Source organism: Tauraco erythrolophus, chromosome 5 (genome assembly GCF_009769465.1).
Source record: "Tauraco erythrolophus isolate bTauEry1 chromosome 5, bTauEry1.pri, whole genome shotgun sequence".
Classification (NCBI taxonomy): domain Eukaryota; kingdom Metazoa; phylum Chordata; class Aves; order Musophagiformes; family Musophagidae; genus Tauraco; species Tauraco erythrolophus.
The window spans coordinates 27129757-27153450 of record NC_141469.1 but is presented as its reverse complement, the minus strand read 5'-3'; the positions used below and the strand labels follow the sequence as shown (position 1 = coordinate 27153450).

Here is a 23694-nt window from a genome sequence, read left to right as displayed (position 1 = left end):
TGGTTTTGTTTTACAGATGATGACTCAGATACTTTCTCCTGGTTTAAATGTGTGAAGGGGCAGGTACACGAACCAGAGAATCTGATGCCTACACAAATAATTCCTGGAAAAGGTATTTTTAAATATTTGATTGGGATGAAAAAATGCTGTAGACTTTTGTTGTCTTTTGTATGTTATTGATATTGTACTGAGTGAGGGTTTTTTTTAAAGTAATAAAGTTAGTAAAAGCTGAGTATTTATTGTCCAAAGACTGGAACAGCCTGTGTACTTAATATTATTTTATTATCTTTGACCTTGACAAAGAAGAAGCAAAACTTTGTGTTTAATGCTGAACTATATTTGTGTGCTATTCTTTACCTGTACAACATACACAATTTCTTAGTGTTATCGAATGCTGGGTGTTGTGATTTACATGTGAGCTCACGAATGGCTCTCTTCCTTCAGCTCTCTATGATGTTGGCGATATTGTTCACTCCGTAAGAACAAAATGGGGAATAAAGGCAAACTGTCCTTGTGCCAATAAGCAGTTCAAGGCACTGTCAAAGCCAACTCTAAAGGAGGATTCAAAACAGGTATTGCTACTGTCTTGTGCTATGTCTGTGTAGTTTAGGTTTGCCTCAGTCTACTGCCTGTATTTGAAACCCATGGTGATTGACTTTGTAGATATGCCAGTCCTGACCACTGCCAACACCACCACTGTGTACGTTTTTGTTTAAAATTTGTATTCAGTATTCATCTTTCTGATTCAGCTCTCTCTTAATTTTTGGGGAAAATCTTATTGTGTCCTCTTGACATGCTGATGCCTCAGTAAGTGACCTTTCCTTGAAAAATGCTCGGTGAGGATTTTTTCAAGCGAAATAGGATTAGATTGAGGTAACCCTTAAGAAGAGAGTTTTAAGAACAGACTAGTGGGAATGGTTGCAAAGTGTAGGCTGTCCCTCGGGTCCTGGAGATGTAATACATGCAGCATCTAAAAGAATAAGTAGGGTGGAAGAGCACTGGAATCAATAAAAGAACTAAACATTAATAAAATTTTGAGGGCTAGAGCAGAATGGAGAAGCACTGATTTCTCTGGGAATCCTGGTAGACAGTTGGTGCTCATTATAGTAAAAAAAAACAACCAAACAAACAAACAAAAACCCACAAAAGACCACCATATGTTTATTTGTAAATGAATTTAGTGTTATTTTGCTTTTGAAAATAGAGCACAAATTAATGGCTTAGTTTTGCAGCATCTTGCAAGAAACCAGCTGAATTAAGATAGCACATTTATTCTGAAAATACGTTTATGAATAAGCATACAACAAAATTAAAATTACTTAAGTGTAAGAAGCAGGATGAACTTGATTTTGGTGTTGGTAATCAATAGAAGAGACGAAAAATACTGTTAAAAGTGAGGAAGATGATTACGTGATTCAAAAGTTAACCTACAGCTGACCTAGCTTCAGTCTTCTGTTCCTGGAGATTTCCTGTGTGACCCTGGACAAAGATCTGCACTGACATTTATCTCTACTTCTCTTTCTGTAAAATTAGGTGCTGCACTGGCTGTGTGAGGATAAGCTTATTAAAGTTTGGAGTATTTTATATTATGCCATGTTTGGAATCCTTGCCAAGCATCGGCAGTCATTAAGAGATGAATTAAAGAATGCAGCAATAGGCAGCCACAGGTGCAGAATAATTTCTTGCTTAGAAAATATTTGAGCAGAGAGAAGAAGTTTAGCCAGTCACACAGGAATCCCAGGGCAAAGCAGTAGTTCTGGTTAGCCTGTTACCTAGAATCTCGAAACAAGTAGATAAATGGAGATGTGCAGTATTGCTGTGCTTGGATGGTGCTGGCTGGGCTGGTGCTGCGCTTATGTGTAGGTGTGTTTCAGACCAGGTTGGTGAACGGACTTTTGTCACCTTCTTAAGATAAAAATTTAGGAGCGCTACGTATTTGTTTTAGTCTACTGAGCTAGATGTCCAGCTTAGCCCTGGCGTGAACATCAGCTATCACTGGAGCTGCAAGAGCACTGCTGTTAAAACTGCATTAGGTTCCCAAAACAGTCTGTTGTGTTTGGCTGAGCCAGCAACTGAATGCCACACAGCTGCTCACTCGCTCTCCCCCACCTCCAGGGGATGGGGAAGAGAATTAAAGGGGAAAAGGGAAAGAGACCCTTAGGTTGAGATAAGAACAATTGAATACTAATAAAAACAATTATATATGTATATAATGGAAATAATATGTACAAGCAAGTGATACATGGTGTAATTGCTCACCAGCCAGTGACCAAGGCCTGTCCTGTCTTGGCTAATGATCCCAAAACAGGTAGGTCCCAACCCCGCAATCCTGGACAAGCAAGAGGCCTGGAAAGAGAGTGAGAGAGAGAAATAGCACTCAGTCTGAGAAAGAGAGCCCTCAGAAGAGCAAAAAACCCTTCTTTCTGGTCAACCCTCCTCTATATCCTCAAATGACATTGCATGATGTGGAATACTTCATTGGCCAATTTAGCCCTCAGTCTTAAGCCTAAGTTCGAAACCTAAGGGGAGTTGTGGACCCTTTGTCCTGGCAATGCTCCCCCCAGCCTGCCATGCTTCTGCACACTGGCAAAGCATGAAAAGCTGAAAAGTCCTTGAGGTCTCAGTGCCAACTATGAACATCAGTGCGCTATCAATGTTCTTTTCGTAATGAATCCCAGACTAAAACCAAAACACAAAGCTCTTCTAGCTGCTAAAAAGAACTAACTCTGTCCCAGTTGAAACCAGGACACAGTCCCAGAAAATGTATCTGGGAAACTCAGCTTCCTGTGCTTATCTTGAGGGATGGTATACTCTGCTTGTTCTTGAAGTCGGGAGATCCCAAATCCTGCTGGATTGTAATTTCTGGCTGATACTGAGATGCAGTGCTGACCTCTTGTGGAGATCAGATGTTTTTTGAAGGGCCAAACCATGTTTTTTATTTTTTGGTAAAAGTGTGAATTTGGACATGTTATTGCTTGCTTCCCCTTTCTGAGTAGAGTGTTTGTATCTAATCAAGTTCTTACTTTGTTTTTTCAGAACTTGGTACCTGGAGAGAGGACCAGCCTTCAACATAATAGTGTTGTTCTGAGCCCACAAGTCACTACACATGATCCTCCTCTCAAGTCAGCAGTAGGAAATAAACAAACTGCTTCAGTAAATACTTCTCCTTCATTAAGCTGGTTATCAAATTTAACCAGTGGAAACGTGAATAAAGAAAACAAAGGTATGTGCAGAACCAGTGCAGAGTAAACCCTTTTGGCTGTTTGTCAGAAGAATACAGAGCAGACCCAGCAGTATCTTGCGTTGAGAATGATATAATCTGCCTGCTGGGATGGGCGTTCAGGGCCTGCACTGCAAAACTGGTCCATGGCAAGTACTCGGAGTAAAACCTGGCAGGGTTAGCATATTCTTTTTTGAAAACTGGATTAATATCTCATTGATGCAAGTATTCATCCTCAGTTCAATTTGAGAATGTATTTATTTTAGAATGTGTGATTTTTGGAGACTTTGGAGTATTGTAGAAAGTTAAGTGAAAGGAGTATCGAGGAGATTTATATGTATATGTACATACATATATGTATACATATAGGAGTATCTTGTACAAAAAAATAAAAATCCAAAGCTTACACTTCTCATGGTTCAGAGAATTAATCTCTGCTTCATTCTCAGATGTGTTCTTTTCCTCTTTCCAGAGAAACTCCTCATACCTGTTTCAAAGAATGAAAATAAACCTCTTCAGACACTCCCTAGTTTAACTAAACCCGCTGCAGCCCTGCAGACGTTCAACAGTGCAATATTAACACCTGTGAGCAACAATAACACAGGCTTCTTGAGGAATCTGCTGAACTCTTCTGGAGGAAAGGTATATGAAAAATTTTGTTTTGCAGGTTTGAGTTAATACCAGGCTTAGACTACTGGTCTAAACCTGTGAACAACTACCACAGGTGTTTGTCACAGTAGATAAAATTCTGTCTTCATTTGGGAAAAAGGACCTAATTCAGTGTCTATGTCGTAGTGCTCCAGTTAGTGCTTTCTGGAGTAGTAGCTTAGTGGTGCTGTCAGCAAGTCTTGCCTGGTGAGGGGTTGGGAACCAAGTGATAAAGCAGATGAATTTACTTAAGCTAGTGTCTGGCGGGTATATTAATTGGCATGTCCATGAGGCTCAAAAACAAACTATCAAGGAACTTACAGATGGAGGGAGAAACATTCTGTGGTGGGTGACTATCTTTGTGATACCTTGTTTGCAGTCTGATTCACTTCAGATGTTCCTGGGCTTGCTTTACTCTTACAGATGTGACTTCAGAATGGTGGAGTAAAATACTGGCCCTGAGAATTCCTTGATGAAGTTGCGTTTCTGTTCTTTGATATAAAGAAAGTTCTGTTCTGTGCTGCATTTTATGATTTTCTGCAGCGTTGCTGGAATGTAAATCAGAGTAGAACTTCTTATGCCAGAATGCTGTAGACAAAGTGTCAGAAGTGGCTTTGGCATTGAATGATGATGGGTTTCTAGAAAGCAGAGTTCTGCAGATTTTTTTCTCTCATGGTTGTGAGCTCAAGTGAAGAAATTTCAAAGTGGCAAATAATGTTCTTCGAAGTCAACAGGAAAAGGCAACAGAAAAGTGCACTAACTTATTTTTCGTTGTTCTTCCTATCTTTTTTTTTTCAATCAGACAGACAATGGACTCAAGAGTACACCCAAAATCCTTGATGACATTTTTGCTTCCCTGGTGCAAAATAGAACCATTACAGACTTGCCTAAGAAACCTCAAGGACTGACTATAAAGCCTACAATAATGGGCTTTGATACGCCTCACTACTGGTTATGTGATAACCGCTTGCTATGTCTTCAAGATCCCAACAATGAAAGTAATTGGAATGTCTTCAGGGAGTGCTGGAAGCAGGGACAGGTATTTCAGTTCTTCTGCTTTTTCCATTTTCAGTTCACATGCTTTGCCCTTTAACTGAAATGCAGGTACAAATTCACTGCAATGATAAGTGATGTGAAACCTGCATAAAACGTACTGCATGTGAACACTGTTGGATCCTTGGATAGAAGGATGTCTATTTTACTATTTAAAATCCGTTTCTAAACACACTGCTGAACTTACTGCTCTGTATAAAAAGCTGCCTCATAGCTTGAAGTACGGTATAGGCAAATCCACAGCATAATTCTGGTAAGGCAGGCTGAGCATTTGTTTTGGAAAATAGTGTTCGCAAAGTGCCTGTGTTCAAATGTTCAGCACGTTTTATCATAGACTCATAGAATGGTTTGGGTTGGAAGGGACCTCAAAGATCATCCAGTTCCAACCCCCCTGCCATGGGCAGGGACACCGTCCACTACACCAGGTTGCCCAAAGCCTCCTCCAGCCTGACCTTGAACACTTCCAGAGATGGGGCAGCCACAACTTCTCTGGGCAACCTGTTCCAGTGCCTCACTACCCTCAGAATAAAAAGTTTCTTCCTTAGATCTAATCTAAATCTGCCTTCTTTCTGTTTAAAGCCATTAAACATTATGTATTAAACATTAAACGTTATATATTACCCTGTTTTGGAATTAGAATTTTGGGTGTTTAGTAATTCTTCAGAATATATTATTCTTCTTCACAGCCTGTAATGGTGTCAGGGGTGCATCACAAATTAAATGCAGACCTCTGGAGACCGGAGTCCTTTAGGAAGGAATTTGGCCAACAGGAAGTAGATCTGGTTAACTGCAGGACCAATGAAATCATCACGGGAGCTACTGTAGGGGATTTCTGGGATGGATTTGAAGATATTTCAAGTAAGTAGTGTGAATTTTTGTTCCAATAGGTAAAATATTCACCAGCAATAATTTTTCCCTAGCACAAATTTGTCATCCTTAAACAACATAAAAGATGTTCCAGGCTTTTTCTTCATCCTGGACAGTGTGTCTGCAATGTATTCTCACCATGTATGCTTGCGGGATGGTGGACTGAATAGAAACTGTCAGCCCCATGGAGGACTCCTTCAGGAGTATGTTTGGCTGCCTTTAGTCTTTTGAGGAAGCCTTCTGAGAAAGTTTGGGATCTTCCTAGCAAGGAGGTTCATCTGTCAGCTTTTTTGCCCAGTTGAGCAAAACATAAAAAGAGCATGTGTTGGGTCATTGGGTTCTGCTCTTCTAACTTGCAGGTGCCTTTTTTCGTAAGGAGCTAAAGTTATTTTGTACAAAAATAGGTTTAGAGGAGGCAAGCATGAGGTTTGGCATTGTTTTCACCTAGAAGTGAAACTTTTTCCAGAATTAATACTTGCCATGGCGTAAGCTTGTGGACTTTGGTACTCGGGGCAAGAAGAGTGGGAGCCGAAGGGCTCACGCCTTTCTTTTCTTTTATTTGATCTTTGAAAAGATTTGGCTTTATCAGCAGCTACTCTGGCCTTAAACACAAAACAGTTGCCTGAGCTAAACTGTAGGAAGTGCTTGGGCAGGGGAGCTGGTAAAGGCTACTTGTCTAGTCTGAAATCTCGTGTTGTAACACGTTTGTCACGCAGTAATACCCAACAGTGGTGTCAGATGAACTTGTATGTCTCTGGTTCTACATAAATAGTTGTGGAATGAACGTGATTTTAAACAAATATAAGGATTTCTTTGTCTTGATTCTTTGAATTTTGAGTTGTCTTAACTATTAAAAACCAAGACTTGTTGATGTTTGACAATAGGTCGCCTGAGAACAGAAGAAGGAGAGCCAATGGTGTTGAAGCTTAAAGACTGGCCTCCAGGAGAAGATTTCAGAGATATGATGCCTTCTCGGTATGAATTTACAAAGAAACCGTTCATCATTTGTGTGGTACACGCCCAAGAAAATGAAATGTAGGAATACTGTTACGTTTTGACACCTGCTTCAGCTTTGAGAAGCAGCTGGTCACATGTGAATCATTTTGTTTCTGAGATGCCTGACATAGCTGGAAACGCTGAACAACTTTTGTGATAAATTTTTACATAGTTTGTTGTATTTATTGCCGAGTAAAGTGAGTACCTAAAATTGCTAATGATTGGTTAAACTTTGGAAGCTCCCTAAAAGCCTGAGTCAGTTTAAAATCTAAAGTGCAGTTGAAGCTTATTTTTTTTCCAAACTTTAAGTATTCTGACTTACTCTATTTGACATTAGTTGAGATGATTACACAAGGAAATAGCATTACTCCAGAGCAGTTAAATTTGTTTATCCACTATATTCCTGCGTCTTGCTTGGGTTTTTTTCCTTTTCGTGGTGTCCAGTAAACCCCCTGGGGGAAGCAGTACAGTTTCTCAACTGAAGAAAGCTTTTGTTGCATTCTATTTTAGTCTGCTTTTTTATCAGCTCCTAACATCGAATTGTGCTGTATTACTTTAGGTTTGATGATTTGATGAAAAATATTCCATTGCCAGAATACACTAGGAGAGGTGGCAAGCTCAACCTTGCCTCTCGACTTCCTAGCTATTTTGTACGACCGGATTTGGGCCCTAAGATGTACAATGCATATGGTAAGCAATTTTTCACTCTAAAGGTCATGTTGTCCCCACATTCAAGTCAAAATTTACTATAAATTAAATTAACCCTCGCTGTTGTAGACAATTTGATTAATCCTGTTGATCTGAAAACTTAATTTTGGCTCATTTATAGGCACTAGTGATGTCCAGAGCATGATATGATTTTATTAAATGTTTTTTTTTGTCCAGGTGGGTTCAAGCCAGTAATGTTTATTCCCAGTCTTTCAATGAATTTGCTCCATGTGTGTATACACAGCCTCCCTTTCCTATAGCTGGCCACATGTATCTGTCATTTTGCTACTTCTGCCAGTATCACTTTCGTTACTTCTCCTTTTTGGGCTATATCAGTTAGTTTTTATCTCTTCTTGGGCAGTTCTTTCCATGGATAGTTCATCTGCTGTCACTCAAAAGGCATTTAAAATTAAGTGTGATCGTGGCCAGTAAAGAGATCATGGCTAGTAAATACTGTAGCAGGTGCCTTTTAGAATGAGAGAGAGACTGATTCCGAAAAGGCTTTATACTAAACTGCCATAGAAACTCTTCTAGCAGGAGTTAAATGTGACTTTTATATGTCATACAGGCTGGGTAGAGATACAGATCAGTGTGTCAGCCTGTAAACTAATTACTTGGAAAGACACAAGATGGGGCAAGGTCTTGGGTATAAAGTATATGGCTGTACTGGAATCACTTGCTGATAAAGTAAAAGCTCTTTGGTCTTTCCAGATAGCGCTGCTCAGAGTCGCTTAAGGTTTCTGTCTGTCTTACTAATGCATCTGCTGCTTTTTTTCTTTTTCAGGTTTAATAACACCAGAGGATAGAAAATATGGCACAACAAACCTCCATTTAGATGTGTCTGATGCAGCTAATGTCATGGTTTATGTGGGTATCCCCAAAGGCCAGGCTGATCAAGAAGAAGGTAAAGTCTGTCTTGTGTTCTGAGGGCAGTTATTTCTGCGGTTGGAGGGAAGGTCCTTCAGTGTAACTGCTCGTGTTTACTCTTCACAGAAGTGCTTAAAACCATACAAGATGGTGATTCTGATGAACTGACAATTAAGCGTTTTACTGAAGGCCGAGAAAAACCTGGAGCTCTGTGGCACATTTATGCTGCTAAAGATACAGAGAAGATCCGTGAATTCCTTAAAAAGGTAAGCCATCGTATCTCAAAAACTGATCTTCTGTCTGCAAATATGTATCCTTGGACTTTTGTCGTCCTTTCTATCCCAGTTGTTCTGGAAACAAATGTACTTGAGTTGTATTCAAGACAAAAATTCTCCTGTGCCATGGATCTTACAGGATCTGAGGCAGGTAGCAAGTTGAAGCTTGAAGTTATCCTGTGTGTAGACGCGCTGCTCTTGCCTGCACTTTTTATAGTACGAGTAATGATGTTACGTGAGGAACAAAAAATAGCTGGCTTAGACTTAAGCAAAACCACAGTTTAATCTTAAAATAGATCCTGCTTAAAAGCCCGCATGAGAGACGTTCTTGGAAATGTCAGAGCAATATGCGGCACAGCAGTTTCTTTGTTGTTCTCTCCTTTTTCCTACCTTTTTTCCCATACCTTTGAGGTTTAGATTAAGGGAAAAGCATGAGGTATTTCGGGTGATGTTTTCACAGGAATTAAAGGTTTAATAGAGAGGTGATACTACATCCAAAAGGGCTTGTCTCAGTATTTAAATACACCACAAATGGTCCAGAGTTCTTGGTCTCAATTCTGGAACTTCTTCAGTGCTCTAGAAGTGGAAGGAGCTAACGTTCATGTTTAAAAGGATAAATGGGATGATCTGAACAACCGTTGGACTTGTCAGCCTGACTGCTGTCTTGGAGGGAAGCTTAGAGAGGCTACAGCAGATTTGTTTAGCATTGACAAAGAACAAATCTTACACGTGATAAAACGTGATGCTGACTTTGATAAGCATTGGCATTTTGAGTTTTGACACCTGTGTCTCACACCTCTTCTTGGTCCCTAGTAGCATACTTGCCAGCAGGCATGAGGCTTTTCAGCAGCTTGTCTTGGAGTAGAACCAAGCCGTTTATCTCCTCCCAAATGAGTCTTTGGGCTACGATGCTGGATGTAAATTATTGCCACAGCAAATTGGATTTATACTGGAACTTTTTTTATAAATTCTGTCCCCACGCCCCTCAAATTTCTAAAGTACTTGTCGTGCCTCCGAGCCTTGTTTCTCCTGAAAAATCTAGTTAGTATCCTCTGTTTTGGTCACTGAGCACACTGACTAGTGCTGGCCTCGGGGCAGACACCTGCTGAATTCCGCACTCAGTATATTTCTTCCAGTTACCGGCTATAGTAGTGTAAGAGCATTGATCCCATATACGACAGTGGCTCCCACTGTGAACACAGGAGTCACTTAACCCTTGGTTTCTTCTTACTGTAAATTGGGTTTATTTGCATTTTCTACATCCACGTTTGCACTGTGTCTGTGAAACGAGAGACATGATGAAGCCTTTGCAAACTAAGGACCGAAAAAGAATCCACACCTTTCATCGTGTAACTCTTATACCTGAACATGTGGTGCAAGTCCCTCTCCAGCATGCGTGCATATGGAATACCACAGATACATCTCGATTGTCCAGTAAGACTGGAGTGTTATAACACCTGTTGTTTTGTGACTTTCCAGGTTGCGGAAGAACAAGGTCAAGAAAACCCTGTAGATCACGATCCCATTCATGATCAGAGTTGGTACCTGGACCGATCGCTAAGAAAACGCCTTCATCAAGAGTATGGAGTTCAAGGCTGGGCCATTGTACAGTTTCTAGGAGATGTAGTTTTCATTCCAGCAGGAGCTCCACACCAGGCAAGAAGCAGGGACACTCTCACAGCCGAACTGCTTGGGCAGACATTTAAGCACATGGCTAATGCTTGTTTGTTCTCTCTAGGTTCATAATTTGTACAGTTGTATTAAAGTTGCAGAAGACTTTGTATCCCCAGAGCATGTCAAACACTGCTTCTGGCTCACTCAGGAATTTAGATATCTGTCGCATACGCATACAAACCATGAAGATAAATTGCAGGTAAATTACCAATTCTCAAGATGAGCCCTGCCCCTCTTAACCCTTTCAAAAAAACCCCTCAAAACCCAACAAAAAAACAACAAAAAAACCTCTCACCAAACCTGTAAGGTTTCCTGTCCATACAACCCAAGTTGCTTTCATGTTCACATTAGCCTTCATGCATTAGATCTTGAAGAGGAATTTCCATAGGTTTTTGAGTTGTTATTTTTTTAATAGCTTTGAGGAAGCCTTCTGAAGCTTCTCCTGAGATTCTTTTGAAATGTTTCCTTCTTCTGTTTCGTTTTCCCTCTAGCTGAGCTGGCAATGCTCTCCTCAAGCTACAGGATTTCAGTTTGTATGCTGTTAGAATTTGAACGTTGTTTTCCCAAGTTAGTGACTTAAGCCAAGCTCATGCGGATGAGCATGTTTAAACTGAAAGGAGAGCCACACGGGGTGTGGGGAAGTGGGAAAGCTGTGCCAGTGTTGTCTGTATGTCAGAGGCTTTCCACCTGACCCTAACTGTGTTTACTTGGAAAACTAAAGGCCTTTTTTTTCCTCCTAGGTGAAGAATGTCATATACCACGCTGTTAAAGATGCAGTTGGGATACTGAGAGCGAATGAATCCAGCCTTAGCAGACCATAAAGTAGAAAGCCTTAACCACACACTATGAAACAGAAGCGTTGGCAGCTGTTTTAACTACTCAGTCAGGACCTCTGTGGACTTTGAGATTATATGAATGTTACCTCAGCTTCCTTTCAGCAGTACCAGAGGATCGTGGTACTATGTTCTGTGTGTTCTTCCAATGTTTACAAACCTGATATGTATATGTAGTAATATGTATGGACTGTGGCATACTGTGAATGCTCAGTTGCAATAGAACTTTATACGGAGTTGCTCTCCAATCTGTACAAAATACCTCCTATAGAACTGTCGGAAACTATTCCAAATTACTCATTTGAAAAATATTACTCAAGATGTTGTAAAGCTCCAATTTTTAAAATTTATTTTGGGGTGGGAGGAAGTATGGAGTCACCCAGTTTAATAACCAATTTACATAAAAACAAGAATGCAGTTCTGGAATTTCACATTAACATAGAACTAGCATTTAAAAGTAGCTTTAAGCTATTGTATAGTAACATAGAGATGGGGGTTAACCATCTTTAGGTAAATGTATTTAAATTTCTAAATGTTAAAAGAAACTTTTAATCAAATGTCTTCTGTTTGAAACTGCTCTTTAATTTGAACTGATGTATGATTCTCTGGTTTTTAACACTGAATGGTCTACATAAAAATTCTTCTATTTCAGATATTGTTCCTTGCCTGGCTTCTTCAGTTGACTCTTTAAAATTTAAATAATTTGATGCAGCGCTTTGAAATGCAAAAGAAAGTTGTGTATCATGCACTGTTCATACTGGTTTTTAAAGCGTCTGAAGGCGCAGGATGTTGAATTTAGTGACAGACCCAATTATAGCTTTTTTCAGTTAATGAAACTGCGACATAGCTCGACCAGTGTGTCTCAGCCAGTGGCGCACTGTGGTCTGTATCAGATGAGTTTCACAGTCTCAGCCTCCCGTGGCACACCGGTTGCTCCAAAATTAGACTGAGAACACTAAAAAACTTAAAATAAGCAGAGAGGGGTTGAGAGTGGATAAGTACATCTCTCATCTAACAAGGTAAGCCAAGATAAAATGAACCTTTCTGTTCTTCAGTGTCCTTTCCAGCACGGAAATGTTGGGAAGATCCAGGCAAGAGGGGAGCCTCCTAGTTAGCCACAAGTCACTTGTCTGAACTTTTATCAATTTGTTACATAAACTCTGTGCAAATTCCCCTTCCTGTAGGACTTCACCTGCCACTTTGAGTCTGTCTTGGGCGATGGTTTGTTGTTTTTTTTTTCCAGAGAAACTTCCTCTTAACTGTCTTGCTCTCTGAAGCGGAGCTGAGACTGCAGTCACTTGCAGGGAGTCGGAGTCTCTTAATCAAGCTAGAATAAAGTGGGCTCTGCCTGGAGAGGGTTGTTTTACAAGGGCGTGTAGTGATAGGACCAAGGGGCAACGGATTTAAACTGAAAGAGGGGAGATTTTGTTTAGATATAGGGAAGAAATTCTTCACTCTGAGGGTGGTGAGGCACTGGAACAGGTTTCCCAGAGAAGTTGTGGCTGCCCCATCCCTGGAAGTGTTCAAGGCCAGGTTGTATGTGGCTTTGAGCAACCTCGTCCAGTGGAAGGTGTTCCTGCCTGTGGCAGGAGGGTTGGAACTAGATGATCTTGAAGGTCCCTCCAACCCCAACCATTCTATGATTCCACAAAATGTTTGTCTACTTTGAATCAGTATATCTGCCTTCTTCCTCAGCATTGAGACAGAACAACTGAAGCAGCAAAACAAAAACATAAACAAAGCTGAAGTGGGGGTATCGCCTCTGGCTGGGGGTGCCACACACCACAGCCTGGCCCGGTCCATGTGTGTGCCTTCCTGAAGGCTGTCTGCAAGGGCCTGCTCCAGGGTGGTCTTGCTGGGTGTAAATGACCATTTACACCTCGCTTTGCCTGTGCCAGGATCCCAGGATGGGTGAAGAACTGAGGCAGTTGTGAGGTTCTTGTGCAGGGAAATGTTCTGTTTCACTTGGCTTATTCTGCTACCTGAAATTGTGCTGAACAACTGCACATCTGCTGTGTTGCGTGAGAACCTCCCTCCACCTCCACTTGCTGAGGCCTCTGACAGCCAACAGACTGGCCTTGTTTCTGCTCACTTCAGCTGGCTTCTGTAAGGAAAAGCAATAAACCCTCGATTTGGCATTTTGTGCTTGAGCCAGTTCAGTGTCCCTAAAGGCCACGCTTCAGCTGAATGTTCAGGCTTGATACTGCAAGAAAGAAGTCACTGAAGCAAAGCAGTCTACTGGCTTTTCCTGGAGCCAGCCGGAGTGTTTGTGGGGATCTGCGTACAGGTGTGTTCCCTCCCAGCCCATGCAATGAGTCACACCGATCCCACACGCATGCACAAACATGAAAAGACCCATTGTGGAAGTTGGATTTTGAACTTTCCTACCAATGTGTTGGTTTTATTGCAGCTGCTATCTGCCCAATCTTACCGGCGCTTTGGTTGTCTTTTTCTTTCTGATCTGCGCTCTCTGGATTTTTAAGACCACAAGAAACAAACCGTCCCATTTGCCTGTTCTTGTTACATTTGGGGTGGAGATGGAACACTCCAATCACACAGTTCTCCAAAGGAGTGCACAGCCCTGAGGTGTGGTGGTCACGTTGTTTGCTGTGGCTGTGCCTGTACCTGTATTTGCCACCCAAGTGGCATGGGGGAGAAGGGTGCTTGGCCCCTCCTCGCTTTTTATGGCTGCAACTGGAAGCTGCTGGACACCATCTGGATGTCTGCAGGCCTGTCTGTTGTTCTAGTTTTCTTTAAGTCTTCCTTAAAATTAGAAACTCTTCCCTTTGCCTGTGAGGCTCTCGTGGCATTGAGAGACACAGCGGGTGCTTGCTTTGCAAACTGCCTTTTGCGAGTCACGACATCAGTTCTGCCTGAAGTTTTTCCTTGTGAGGTGACACACCTCTCCTTGTGTTATGATTCCCTTGACCCGAAAACTGTGCCAATGAAGCAGCAGATGGCTTTTTACCACTTGTGGTTGTGGGATAATGAAGCAGCAGTACCTAGAATGATTAAGAAAATGTTGGGATCTGACGTGAACCTCCCTTTTGGTGCAGTTCTTCAGTGACTAACAAAATACCAGATGCAGAGCTCCATCGACTGACTGTTTGCCTGTAAAAATACTGTATTCTGTCTCTGGGTTTGCAAATGAGCCGAGGGGTAACAACTGCCACTGTTGCACAGGTGTGATGGGCCACAGCTCTTCTCAGAAGTCTGGTGGGTACCAGAATCTTGAAAGACTGAAAAATTTAATTACGTGAATTGGTTCTGGAGTCAGTTCTGGTCCCAGGCCTGACCAACTGCTGCCTGCAGAGCACTGCACATCACCTCCCTGGACACAGCCCAGGGCAGAAGAGCCTGGCCACCACCTCAGGGTCTAATGAGACCATGCTAACGCCTACCTCTGCCAACTGCTTTCTCATTGCTTTCACACGATCTGTTTTAAGCTTGGGTCTTAGAGCTCTCTTCCCCAGGTGTACAGGGTAAAGACAATATTGCTCTTGCCTTCTCACTGAAAGGGATGGGAAAACACCTCTGCTGAAGGTGGGCTTCTCCTTCCTTCTGCCTGGCTTCTCCTAAAGCAGGGAGGTTAACCCAGCCCCAAGCACTCCTCTCTGTTTTAAGTGCTTCCCCTGCCACGTTCTGCCCTCTGAAGAGACTGGGCTGATGAGGAAGAAAGCAAAACCACTGATGGTGCATGTTACCCCTTCTGCCTGTACCAGCCTGGCTCGCAGGGCTGCTCTCATGAAGCACAGAGCCAACATTTGCCTTTTTAAGAGTACGACTTACATGTGTCTTTCTTGGAGTGAGAAATAAAGCCCAAAAAGCTTCTAGAGGTGGCCAAGATCCAAAGGGCTGGTGCAGGTCTGGAAACCTTCGCTGGTCACCTCCCCTCCTCAGAGCTGAGGAGGGAACACTCTCGAGGCAGCACAAGGCAGGCTGCTGTCGTGTCACTGCAGCTGAACAGCAGTTCTCACCTGTGGCACAAGTCCTGTCCCTGCAGGAATGCCACGCAGCAGGACCTGCAGCCTGAGCCTGCCTTTGCTAAAGAGGGCTCTGCCTGGGCAGCACTGGAAGGGAGCAGGGATTTAACAGCTGCTCTGACTGAAAGCTTTACTTTAACAGTGCTGTGAAGGCCCTAAATGTGGTGTTTTTGTTTTTGTTTTTTTTAAAAAAGGCAAAAAAAACCCACCATAAAGATAATCAAAAAAGGTGTTATAAAACCACAAGGGAGCTGTTAAAGGTGGATATTGTTTGTGAAAAGAGTTTGAAGTGATGCATACTAAACCGCCGCATGGGAGCAACTGTTAAAAGCAGCTTTAATAAAATCTGTAGTGATTCAGAAAAACAAAACATCTTACACCACTGAAGGTTTCTGGTAGCAGATTAAGCCAAAGTGCCTTTTAGGGGAACGTGGTACTTGAAGCTAAGAAGGTATTTCAGGACTATGTATCTGAAAACACATAACATCACACCACCATTGCCATTTCACCACAGCCTCTCGCAGGGAGACAGGATGAACAGAAAGGGTAAGATCTATAGACACCACTCCCCAAGAAGTAGTATATTATAGTAGTTTCTTGGAGAATACATTCCCCAGGAAGAAAAAAAATAATATATATTACATAAAACATTCTCACATAATAAGTTTTGCATTCTGAAAGTAGGACAAAAAAAGAAGAAAAGGCAAACTGTACAGATCCGTTTCATCCTTAGCTACGGAGGGTCGCTAATCGCGACTGCATCGCTTCAATGTCTTCCTCCTCATCAACAGCAGCGGCCGCTCCCATGGGCTCGGGCTCCGGAAGAGCATCTGTGACTTTACTGGGTGCTTTACCCAAGGCCCCTGTAAACAACACACAGCCTCGTTAGGGTGCATTAAACCTCTGCTTAATAACTGGCAGCTTTCAGGTACAGATATTTAAAATAACTCAACTGTCACTTTTGGCAGAGGTCACACTCAACAACTGTTGGACTTCACCAGCCCTGGTGCAGTGGTGTTGACTTCTCCGTCCCTCCCGAGCCCACAGCTGCTGGTGAGCCAGGGAGGACGGGGCCACTTCTCTCCCTGCCGGCTCCCCCCGCAGCTGCGCCACTCACCTGCTCCCACGGCCCAGCCGGCAGGAAGGGAGCTGCTCCCAGCCAGGCAGCGGGATGGCAAAAAGCAAAGCAGGATGTGGGAAACAAGAGAGGGCAAGGAGCCCGCGGCTGGGCACAAGGCGACAGCAGGCCAGGAGGTGGGGAACTGTGCTTTGAGCGTGCTGCAGCTGAACACAGCTCTGGTGCTCGCATTTGTCACACCGTGTCACAGGAAATTCCGGTGAGGAGCACCCTGAGCGTTACCTACGTCAACCAACGAAAACAGCAGATCGCTGCTTCATCAGCTGCAAAGCAGAAGTTGGGGGTTGGGGCTTGGTTTTAGGGGTTTGTTTGTTTGTTTTGATTTGTGGGGTTTGTTTTTCCCCTCAAACAACTCAAGACACTACCAGCGTTTCGCAGCCAGGAATCACACACATCACCTAAAGACTCAAGGCAATGCAGCCGAGTTATTCCCTGGCTCGTTACTCAGGGTGTATCCAGTTAACCACACAAATTTCACCTTGCTAAGAGGACCCACCGTACAGACAAACACTGACCTGTCCAAGCCTCAATTAGAGCACTGCGGCGACACCACCTGATGAATTATTACTTATGCTTTACTGAACCGCACCGGCCTTCTCAGCCAGTATTCCCTGGGAAACCAGTTTGTCAGAGCACGCTCTGCCTCTTGGCAAAAGCAAAGACACCATGGGGAGGGCGCAGCCGAGTCAGAACAGACGAAGGTTTCAATGGCTGCGTGTCACTGAACAGAGCAGGGTCAGGGCTCCACCCTCAGCAAACACACACAAACTCACCAGCGGTAATTTCAAAGAGGATTTTGTCAATTTCCATCTCTGCTTCCTCTTCCATTTCCTCCTGATCCTCCAGGCTTTCAAAGGTGTCTTCCAGCATTTCCTCTATAATACCAGCCTAGCAGGAAACAAAAAGGCAGCGCGTGATGCCCTTGGAAAGGGCAAAAAGCACACACCTCCTCCTTTTGAGATCAGCTTACGTCTACCCAGGCGTTTAACAACTGCTGCCGCCGCTCGAGCGTTCCGGATCAAGGTTACCCTCTCGCAGGAGGGTGGCCAACACACCTGCCTACAGTTTAAGCACGTATCTGTGCAACTGGTGCGCAGGAAAAGCAGCGAGAAAACTGAGGATTAAATACATGTTCTCACTTCGAAACTCTCAAGCTATTATTCCTTGTTGTGGCACGTCTAAATGCCAACATCCCAGCTCGCTCCACGTTTGCAGCTGTATTTCACATGCTTCAGTCATGAAGCATAAATTGTGTAACACGCTGTAAAAATCAGTGTTTGAAGCAGGTTTCCTTTTTTCTGCATGAGAAAACATCGCTCTGCAGGGCCTGCAATCTGGATATGACCGAATTGTTCTGGTGCACAGTGGTAAAATTATTAGCAAGCTGATTTGACCTAAACAATCTAGAGTGGTAAGGGAGGGAAAGCAAAACAATTTTGGTAGTTGAAAATACCCGCAACAGAGAATGAGTATATGTTAAAATAAAAGCACTCTCATCACAAGAAGATGCTATGCTGGAGGTTTTAAACCCAGTGTCACAATAGCCATCTTGCCTACGATGGGATTTTCAGCTTCCCACTCCACAACAGGCTGAGGTGGGTCTGTCTTAATGAGCTTTTTCATCCCTGGAAGCAGGAAATTCCATTTCCCCCAGAACAGACAGAAGCTCGGGGATACGGGCAGTCCCTGGGCGCAGGTGCAAACCCTGCTTTGACCCCTGGGCTCCCCCAGCCCTTGGGACTAGGATGACCAAGCTGTAACCAGCCCTGTACGAGGACTGGTCTTCCTTCTTCCATCCTCAGTCTGAGCAGCTTTTTTTGGCTTTAAGCTTTACACCAAACGTGCTGCAGGTATCATCGAGTTAGGAATTTCCCCACAAACAGTAATTTGCTAGAAAGTCCCCAGCTATTAATGTGCTACTTCAACTTCTGTTTGTTAGAGCTCACACAAGCCTTCTGACAAAGTGGCCACCTAAGCGGTTCCACAGCATCCTAACAATCACCTCTTGTTCACCCAAGTCTTGTTTCTGTTATAGATCTTACCTTCATCATCTCTTTGGACAACTCCCTCATCGTTGCTTGGATTTCAGGGATTTTTACTAGATTTTGCATAGCTTTCATGACTTCTGTGCTTTTCTGCAATGACCCTGCTACTCTCAGGACAGCTGTGAAGGAGAGGCATAGAAAAGCTTGAACGATCCATGCACCACTGAAAGCAGAGAAATTACATCCCCCCTACATGGATAGAAATTTGTTTACATTTAGGTAATTTAATTAAAAAAATGAATTGATTTCCTGTTTCTTCATTCTTGTCTACCTTCCTGGAAAAGCTCAATTTCTACCCATACCAGGAAAAAATAAGTTTCTAGCAAAGATACTGGTCCTATACAATTACCTGGAGCAATCCAGATTGCCTGCAGATATTTCAACCCACCTGCACTCCAGTTCATAAAGAGAGATCCCTGAGGAACTCCTGCCGGTGCCCCTCAGGAGCCAGAGGTCTTGCTTTACCAGCAGAGCTACAGTCCAGCCCCATGTCTGACTGCTGACCAAACTAGTGACCTTCTGCCCGACACTCGGGAAGTTTTAGTGCAATACTTTCACACCAAACAGTAAGCTAGAAAATTAATACTGAAGCAGACAAGCTTGAAATAAGTGCAGTTTAAACTGAACTTAAAAATACTTTTTCCAGAGGCTATTTTCATAATATAGCTTCTAAACTCTTCTCATATATGTTGATATACCAGGAACAAAATGTAATAATTCAGGGTACTTTGAGGTTCTTGAATTGTCCCATCTAACCTCACAGCTTCCTCGTCATGGAGAACTTACCTGTTTGTACATAAAATGGTCACTCCTTAACGAAGCAAAATGAAGGTACAGCATATATTATTTTTCATTTTAATACTCAATTTCTTTAAGAACATTGCAAGTGTAAGTTTAACAAACTAACTGAAATCATGCCTTTAGCAGTCATTTCCCAAGATGATGGGAATACAATACGAGCCCCAAACTGAATTCTAGATTCCTTCCCGTTGCTCAGGCAAGCTATCAGAACATTCCGAGTAAGATGAGGATGCTGGCAGCAGTAATACAGAGGAACCAGCTTTGAGTTTTTCCCTTTAAAGGACACCTCAAGCTGCAAGGACGGCCCCTGCTTCCCTTTCCTGAAGGAGGTACATGGGGAGCCACATTCAACCTGTTGTAAGGTTACACTTAAGGTTCACATTGTGACTCCTGATTTATCACTCGTCTGATGTTAAAATCTATCTAGCTTGGATAATGCTGGGGTGGGGGGAATACTTTGACATTTCAGTAGCATGTTAACCTCCACTAAGCCTTTCCCTGTCTTTAATGGTTTCTGCTCTGCTCTTGTTTCAGGCTAAAACACTCTAAGTTACGGAAAATACTGCAGGAAATCTTTTACAAGGGATTTCTGATGTGGGTAAGGAATGAGGGAAATACGCAAGTACTGAAGGAGTACAAAGGACCAGGCAGGGTTTAGAGAGAGATAGGTATTAAGCCACAGGGCAAATTGATTTATCCACACCAAGGAAACCAAGCACTGCCTCCCCATCTCCATTTAGGACTTCGTAAGCATCCCAAGACTCTTGCTAGAAAAACAGTAATTTATGAGAAGGGAATTCTACTGAAGAAGATAACCCTCATGTTACAGATCCTGTCAAAATCAGTAACAACAGGGATATTAGGCAGCATTCAAACAGTTTAGAAACACACACTAAAAACATGCCCCAAATTACTGGAAGAGAGTTCTGCTTCAGAGCACGTGAAAATCACATCAGTCAACCCTCAGGCTCTGAGGAGAAGTGTTAGACTATCAGTTGAGCAGCTAACCAGAGGAAACACAGAGAGCCATCAAGAATCTAGGGAACAACGAGGGGTAGGAACTCCAGGAAGATAACTGGGAGCTCCTTGTCTACTCCAGAGCCCAGGGTGGGAAACCCTGCCAGACAGGACAGTGGGGAAACAGTCTCCAGAACATCCTGCAGACTGAAGGTTATTGCCTACAGGGATACAGGACTCACTGCAGGATGCAAGAGAAAAGAGCATGTTTGGACTCAGGAAAAACTTATTACAGATCTCTTAAGGGGATTGCAGGAATGTGACTGAACATGAGAAACTTACTACAGTATGTTTAGGGGAAGGGCCAAAGGTAAAGAATGGGAGAGATCGAGGTGGATCAGGGAACACACAAACCTCAGAGGCCTACAGGACCAGGTACCAGCAGCTCAGACAGAGGAAGAGATCTGGGGCCAGTTACCAAATAGCTGGCCGGCTTAGGCTGAGCGTCTGAGAGCAGTTACTGGAACAACCTTGTATTGTGCATGTGTATATACATCTATATATCTATATGTGTTCTACTAGTGGACCTCAGTCCTAATCAGCTGAAGAGGAAGACGAGGATTGAGCTGTCAGTGCTGTTCATGTTTGTGTGAAAGCTGCGTGTGTTTACATGGGTGCTAGTAAAGGCACTGCTGTGACTGTGCCTACTGGGAACAGGTGCTCAGCCTGGATGGATGTGGGAATGTGGAACTGCAGCAGCCTCACACCTTTGGGCCTGCTACAGGAGGAATTTCCCAGGGTCCTGAAGCCCACTGGAATCAGCTGCCTTTCACAAGAGTAGGACTGCTTCCAAACTCAAGCTCTGCCTGCATTTGACCTTGGTTCTCAAAACTGAAACTCAGACCTCACCTCTACAGCTAGAGGAGTCATGGCACTTCGGCTCAGAAGTAGTTCTTACCAAGCTGGTTCTTCATCCCCATGAGGACAGAGTTCATGTGAGCTTTGGATGCATAGAGTTTGCTTACGGCCTTTCGAGAGCGGATCAGTTCCTTCGCCAAGATCACACACACATCCTTCTGACCCTTTTTGGCAGCATCCTTTATTGACCGCTTCACCTTCTCCTCTTCCCTCTGGATATCTGGAGTACAGACAAACAGCAAATAGTGACAAACCGCTAAGGATTTGGAAGAGAAACCAGTCATTTGTTCGAGTGTATTTTCAACACAAAGAATCGTTTCTTCTTGATTTCGGATGCCTTGTTCCTGAAAGAGCTTGTTCTAGGCTGATTTACATGTTAGCTGATTAATGCAAGTAAATATTAATAGGCAAATTCTTATCACTAAACATTCAGCTCTGTAATTTCCTTTGCAGCTAAGAGTACTGCAAAGGACTGTTGAAGAACATCACTGCATGAAGCTGTGCTGACTAAGATGAATCCTTAAGAGGCCAAAAAGGACCAGTAAGAACAAAGCACTCTGAGATGACTACTTGACTTACAACTTCAGAATAACTTCCTGACTATTAAACTGGCCTGATGTAAATATATACATACATACACACATATATAACAAACACACACAGTTTACGACTACTGTACTGATTCGCTGCTTACAAGATTACCTCTTCTGTGTTCATCACAAGATAGCCCCCCTTCACCAGGAAGGAACCAACTTGTCACATGAAGTTTAAAACTAGTAGTCTCAGAAGACAGGCAGTTTACTAGCAGAAATACTTACCTGTCAGACTACATTCAAAGCTTAATCCATATGCCCACCTGCAAGTCAATTGGAGGGCTGTTGTAGGCAAAATTGTCCTCACTGTTTCTAAATCCCTGAAATGTGTTTTTCTGAACAAATACATTCAGAAAGATTGTAGAAGGCCGATTTCACAGAGGCTAGAAAGTTTTAGATATACACTGCCTTTTAAAAAATAAAGTAACCATTTATATAGTAAATTTGTCAGGGTACTTGCACAACTTTAAGAGTTACTTAGAACCTTGCATTTGTTAATTACTGAAAAAAAAAAAGTCTTCATCATTGCAGATAGACATAATTATTCCCCTCATCGGGCACAACTCATTGAGCCTCAACTGGATACCTGGACAAGTCTATACTTGTACTCGAGGAGTTACGGTCTTGAGTTTATACTGCTCATACTTTAAGACATGTGAGTTAGGTGTTTGTATAAAACGGCACGTTGAAACTATAAGCTGGCTGGCTGGCGCCCAAGTTATGGATAATTTATCAGTGAAAAGAAGGATGCTGGTAAATCGTTAGATATAACTTAACATGGCCTGTTCAAACTCTCCTGGTATCCAGCTTCATTCAATAGCTTTTATAAGAGCATGCTGGAGCAGGAGTACTGAACTAAGCCTGTACAAAATGAGCACCAAATAGCTGAATTTGAAATATTATACACTAAACAGGCTTCCTTAAATAACATAGGTTTCTCCAGCAAATCTGGGGTGACTGTTCACACATCTGCCTTGTCAGGTAATTCTGGCTGCGTACAGCAGAAGCCAGGTACCTCAAAAAGCTCACAACCAGTAAGAACAAAGCACTTTGAGATGGCTACTTGACTTACAACTTCAGAATAACTTCCTGACTATTAAACTGGCCTGATGTAAATATATACATACACACACACATATATAACATAAACACACACAGTTTAAGACTACTGTACTGATTTGCTGCTTACAAGATTACCTCTTCTGTGTTCTTCACAAGATAGCCCCCCTTCACCAGGAAGGAACCAACTTGTCACATGAAGTTTAAAACAGTAAGAAACTCAGGAACAAGGAGGGGCTATAGCAACCCCCTTCCTTTTCCACTCTCAGCAATAAATTAGTCACTGATGAAATGCGGATCTAAGAGTCCGCAAAAAGACTATTCTAAAGTAAATAAAGAATTCTGATAGTAAGAGTTAAGCTCACCTCACCTTCCCACAAAGAGCTGAATGAAATGACCACAGGAGCAACTATTTCTAGCAAAGGCTTTGTTAAAATTTGGTTTTGTTTGAGTTCTCTTGATTTATACCAGACAGAAGTTACATGTAAGCAAGAATCGGAAGTTGCCCTTTCATAAAAACAAAGGCATTAATGCACATTTTTCGGCACCGGCCAACCTGGAGACTTCAACGCAGCTCCTCACATGGGAGTTAATGAACCCTGGACTCAAGATGAGTCATTCTCTCAGTATCATTTAATGGTGTCTGGATCCTAAAGGACTGGCAGAAATACATAGGATCGTCATCAGAAAACATACTCCTTGCTGCTTCCCCACTTATCTGCAGAAATGTCACAAGCTTGAAGACGTTTGTGTGTCCGACATGGGAGCGAGCCAGGTCCCAGCATATCAGAACAGGTAAGAAACAGCTGAGGCAGTACAGCAGAAAACAGAAAGCACCAGGAATACTCCAGCAGTGCCAAGGAATTATGACATTCACTTTGTCAGGCTAAAAACAACCACAAGCATTGCGTTACTATATCCACACTAGGGTAGTGGGGCCCCTTACTCAAGTGAATGCTTTCACTTGCATGACAGACTGCTGAGTGTGAGATTAGTGGTACAAAATATGCACGAATGGTCAACTCCACTTTTGAAGGTGTCCCAGTTTTAGCTGGGACA

General features: G+C 42.8%; 2 protein-coding genes across 4 annotated transcripts in view; one reads left to right on the top strand and one right to left on the bottom strand.

The window, feature by feature from the left end:
* The window catches only part of KDM3A (lysine demethylase 3A), a 34301-nt gene extending 22509 nt beyond the window's left edge, over positions 1-11792 (top strand). The window contains exons 14-26 of the mRNA XM_086611483.1: positions 17-112; positions 445-572; positions 3037-3223; positions 3693-3862; positions 4671-4907; positions 5608-5779; positions 6673-6763; positions 7344-7474; positions 8277-8396; positions 8486-8625; positions 10114-10290; positions 10373-10507; positions 11049-11792. Coding sequence (XP_086467609.1) covers positions 17-112; positions 445-572; positions 3037-3223; positions 3693-3862; positions 4671-4907; positions 5608-5779; positions 6673-6763; positions 7344-7474; positions 8277-8396; positions 8486-8625; positions 10114-10290; positions 10373-10507; positions 11049-11129 — 1865 coding nt within the window. The 3' untranslated portion in view covers positions 11130-11792. The remainder of the gene's footprint in view (positions 1-16; positions 113-444; positions 573-3036; positions 3224-3692; positions 3863-4670; positions 4908-5607; positions 5780-6672; positions 6764-7343; positions 7475-8276; positions 8397-8485; positions 8626-10113; positions 10291-10372; positions 10508-11048) is intronic.
* A 3649-nt stretch (positions 11793-15441) lies between these two features.
* The window catches only part of LOC104370637 (charged multivesicular body protein 3), a 38097-nt gene continuing 29844 nt past the window's right edge, over positions 15442-23694 (bottom strand). For 2 of the 3 annotated variants that reach the window (XM_086611494.1, XM_086611495.1), the window contains 4 exons: positions 21024-21203; positions 18305-18426; positions 17036-17150; positions 15442-15987 (listed from right to left, as the gene is read on the bottom strand). In XM_086611494.1, coding sequence (XP_086467620.1) covers positions 15854-15987; positions 17036-17150; positions 18305-18426; positions 21024-21203 — 551 coding nt within the window. In that variant the 3' untranslated portion in view covers positions 15442-15853. The remainder of the gene's footprint in view (positions 15988-17035; positions 17151-18304; positions 18427-21023; positions 21204-23694) is intronic. The other variant, XM_086611496.1, reaches the window with a different exon arrangement.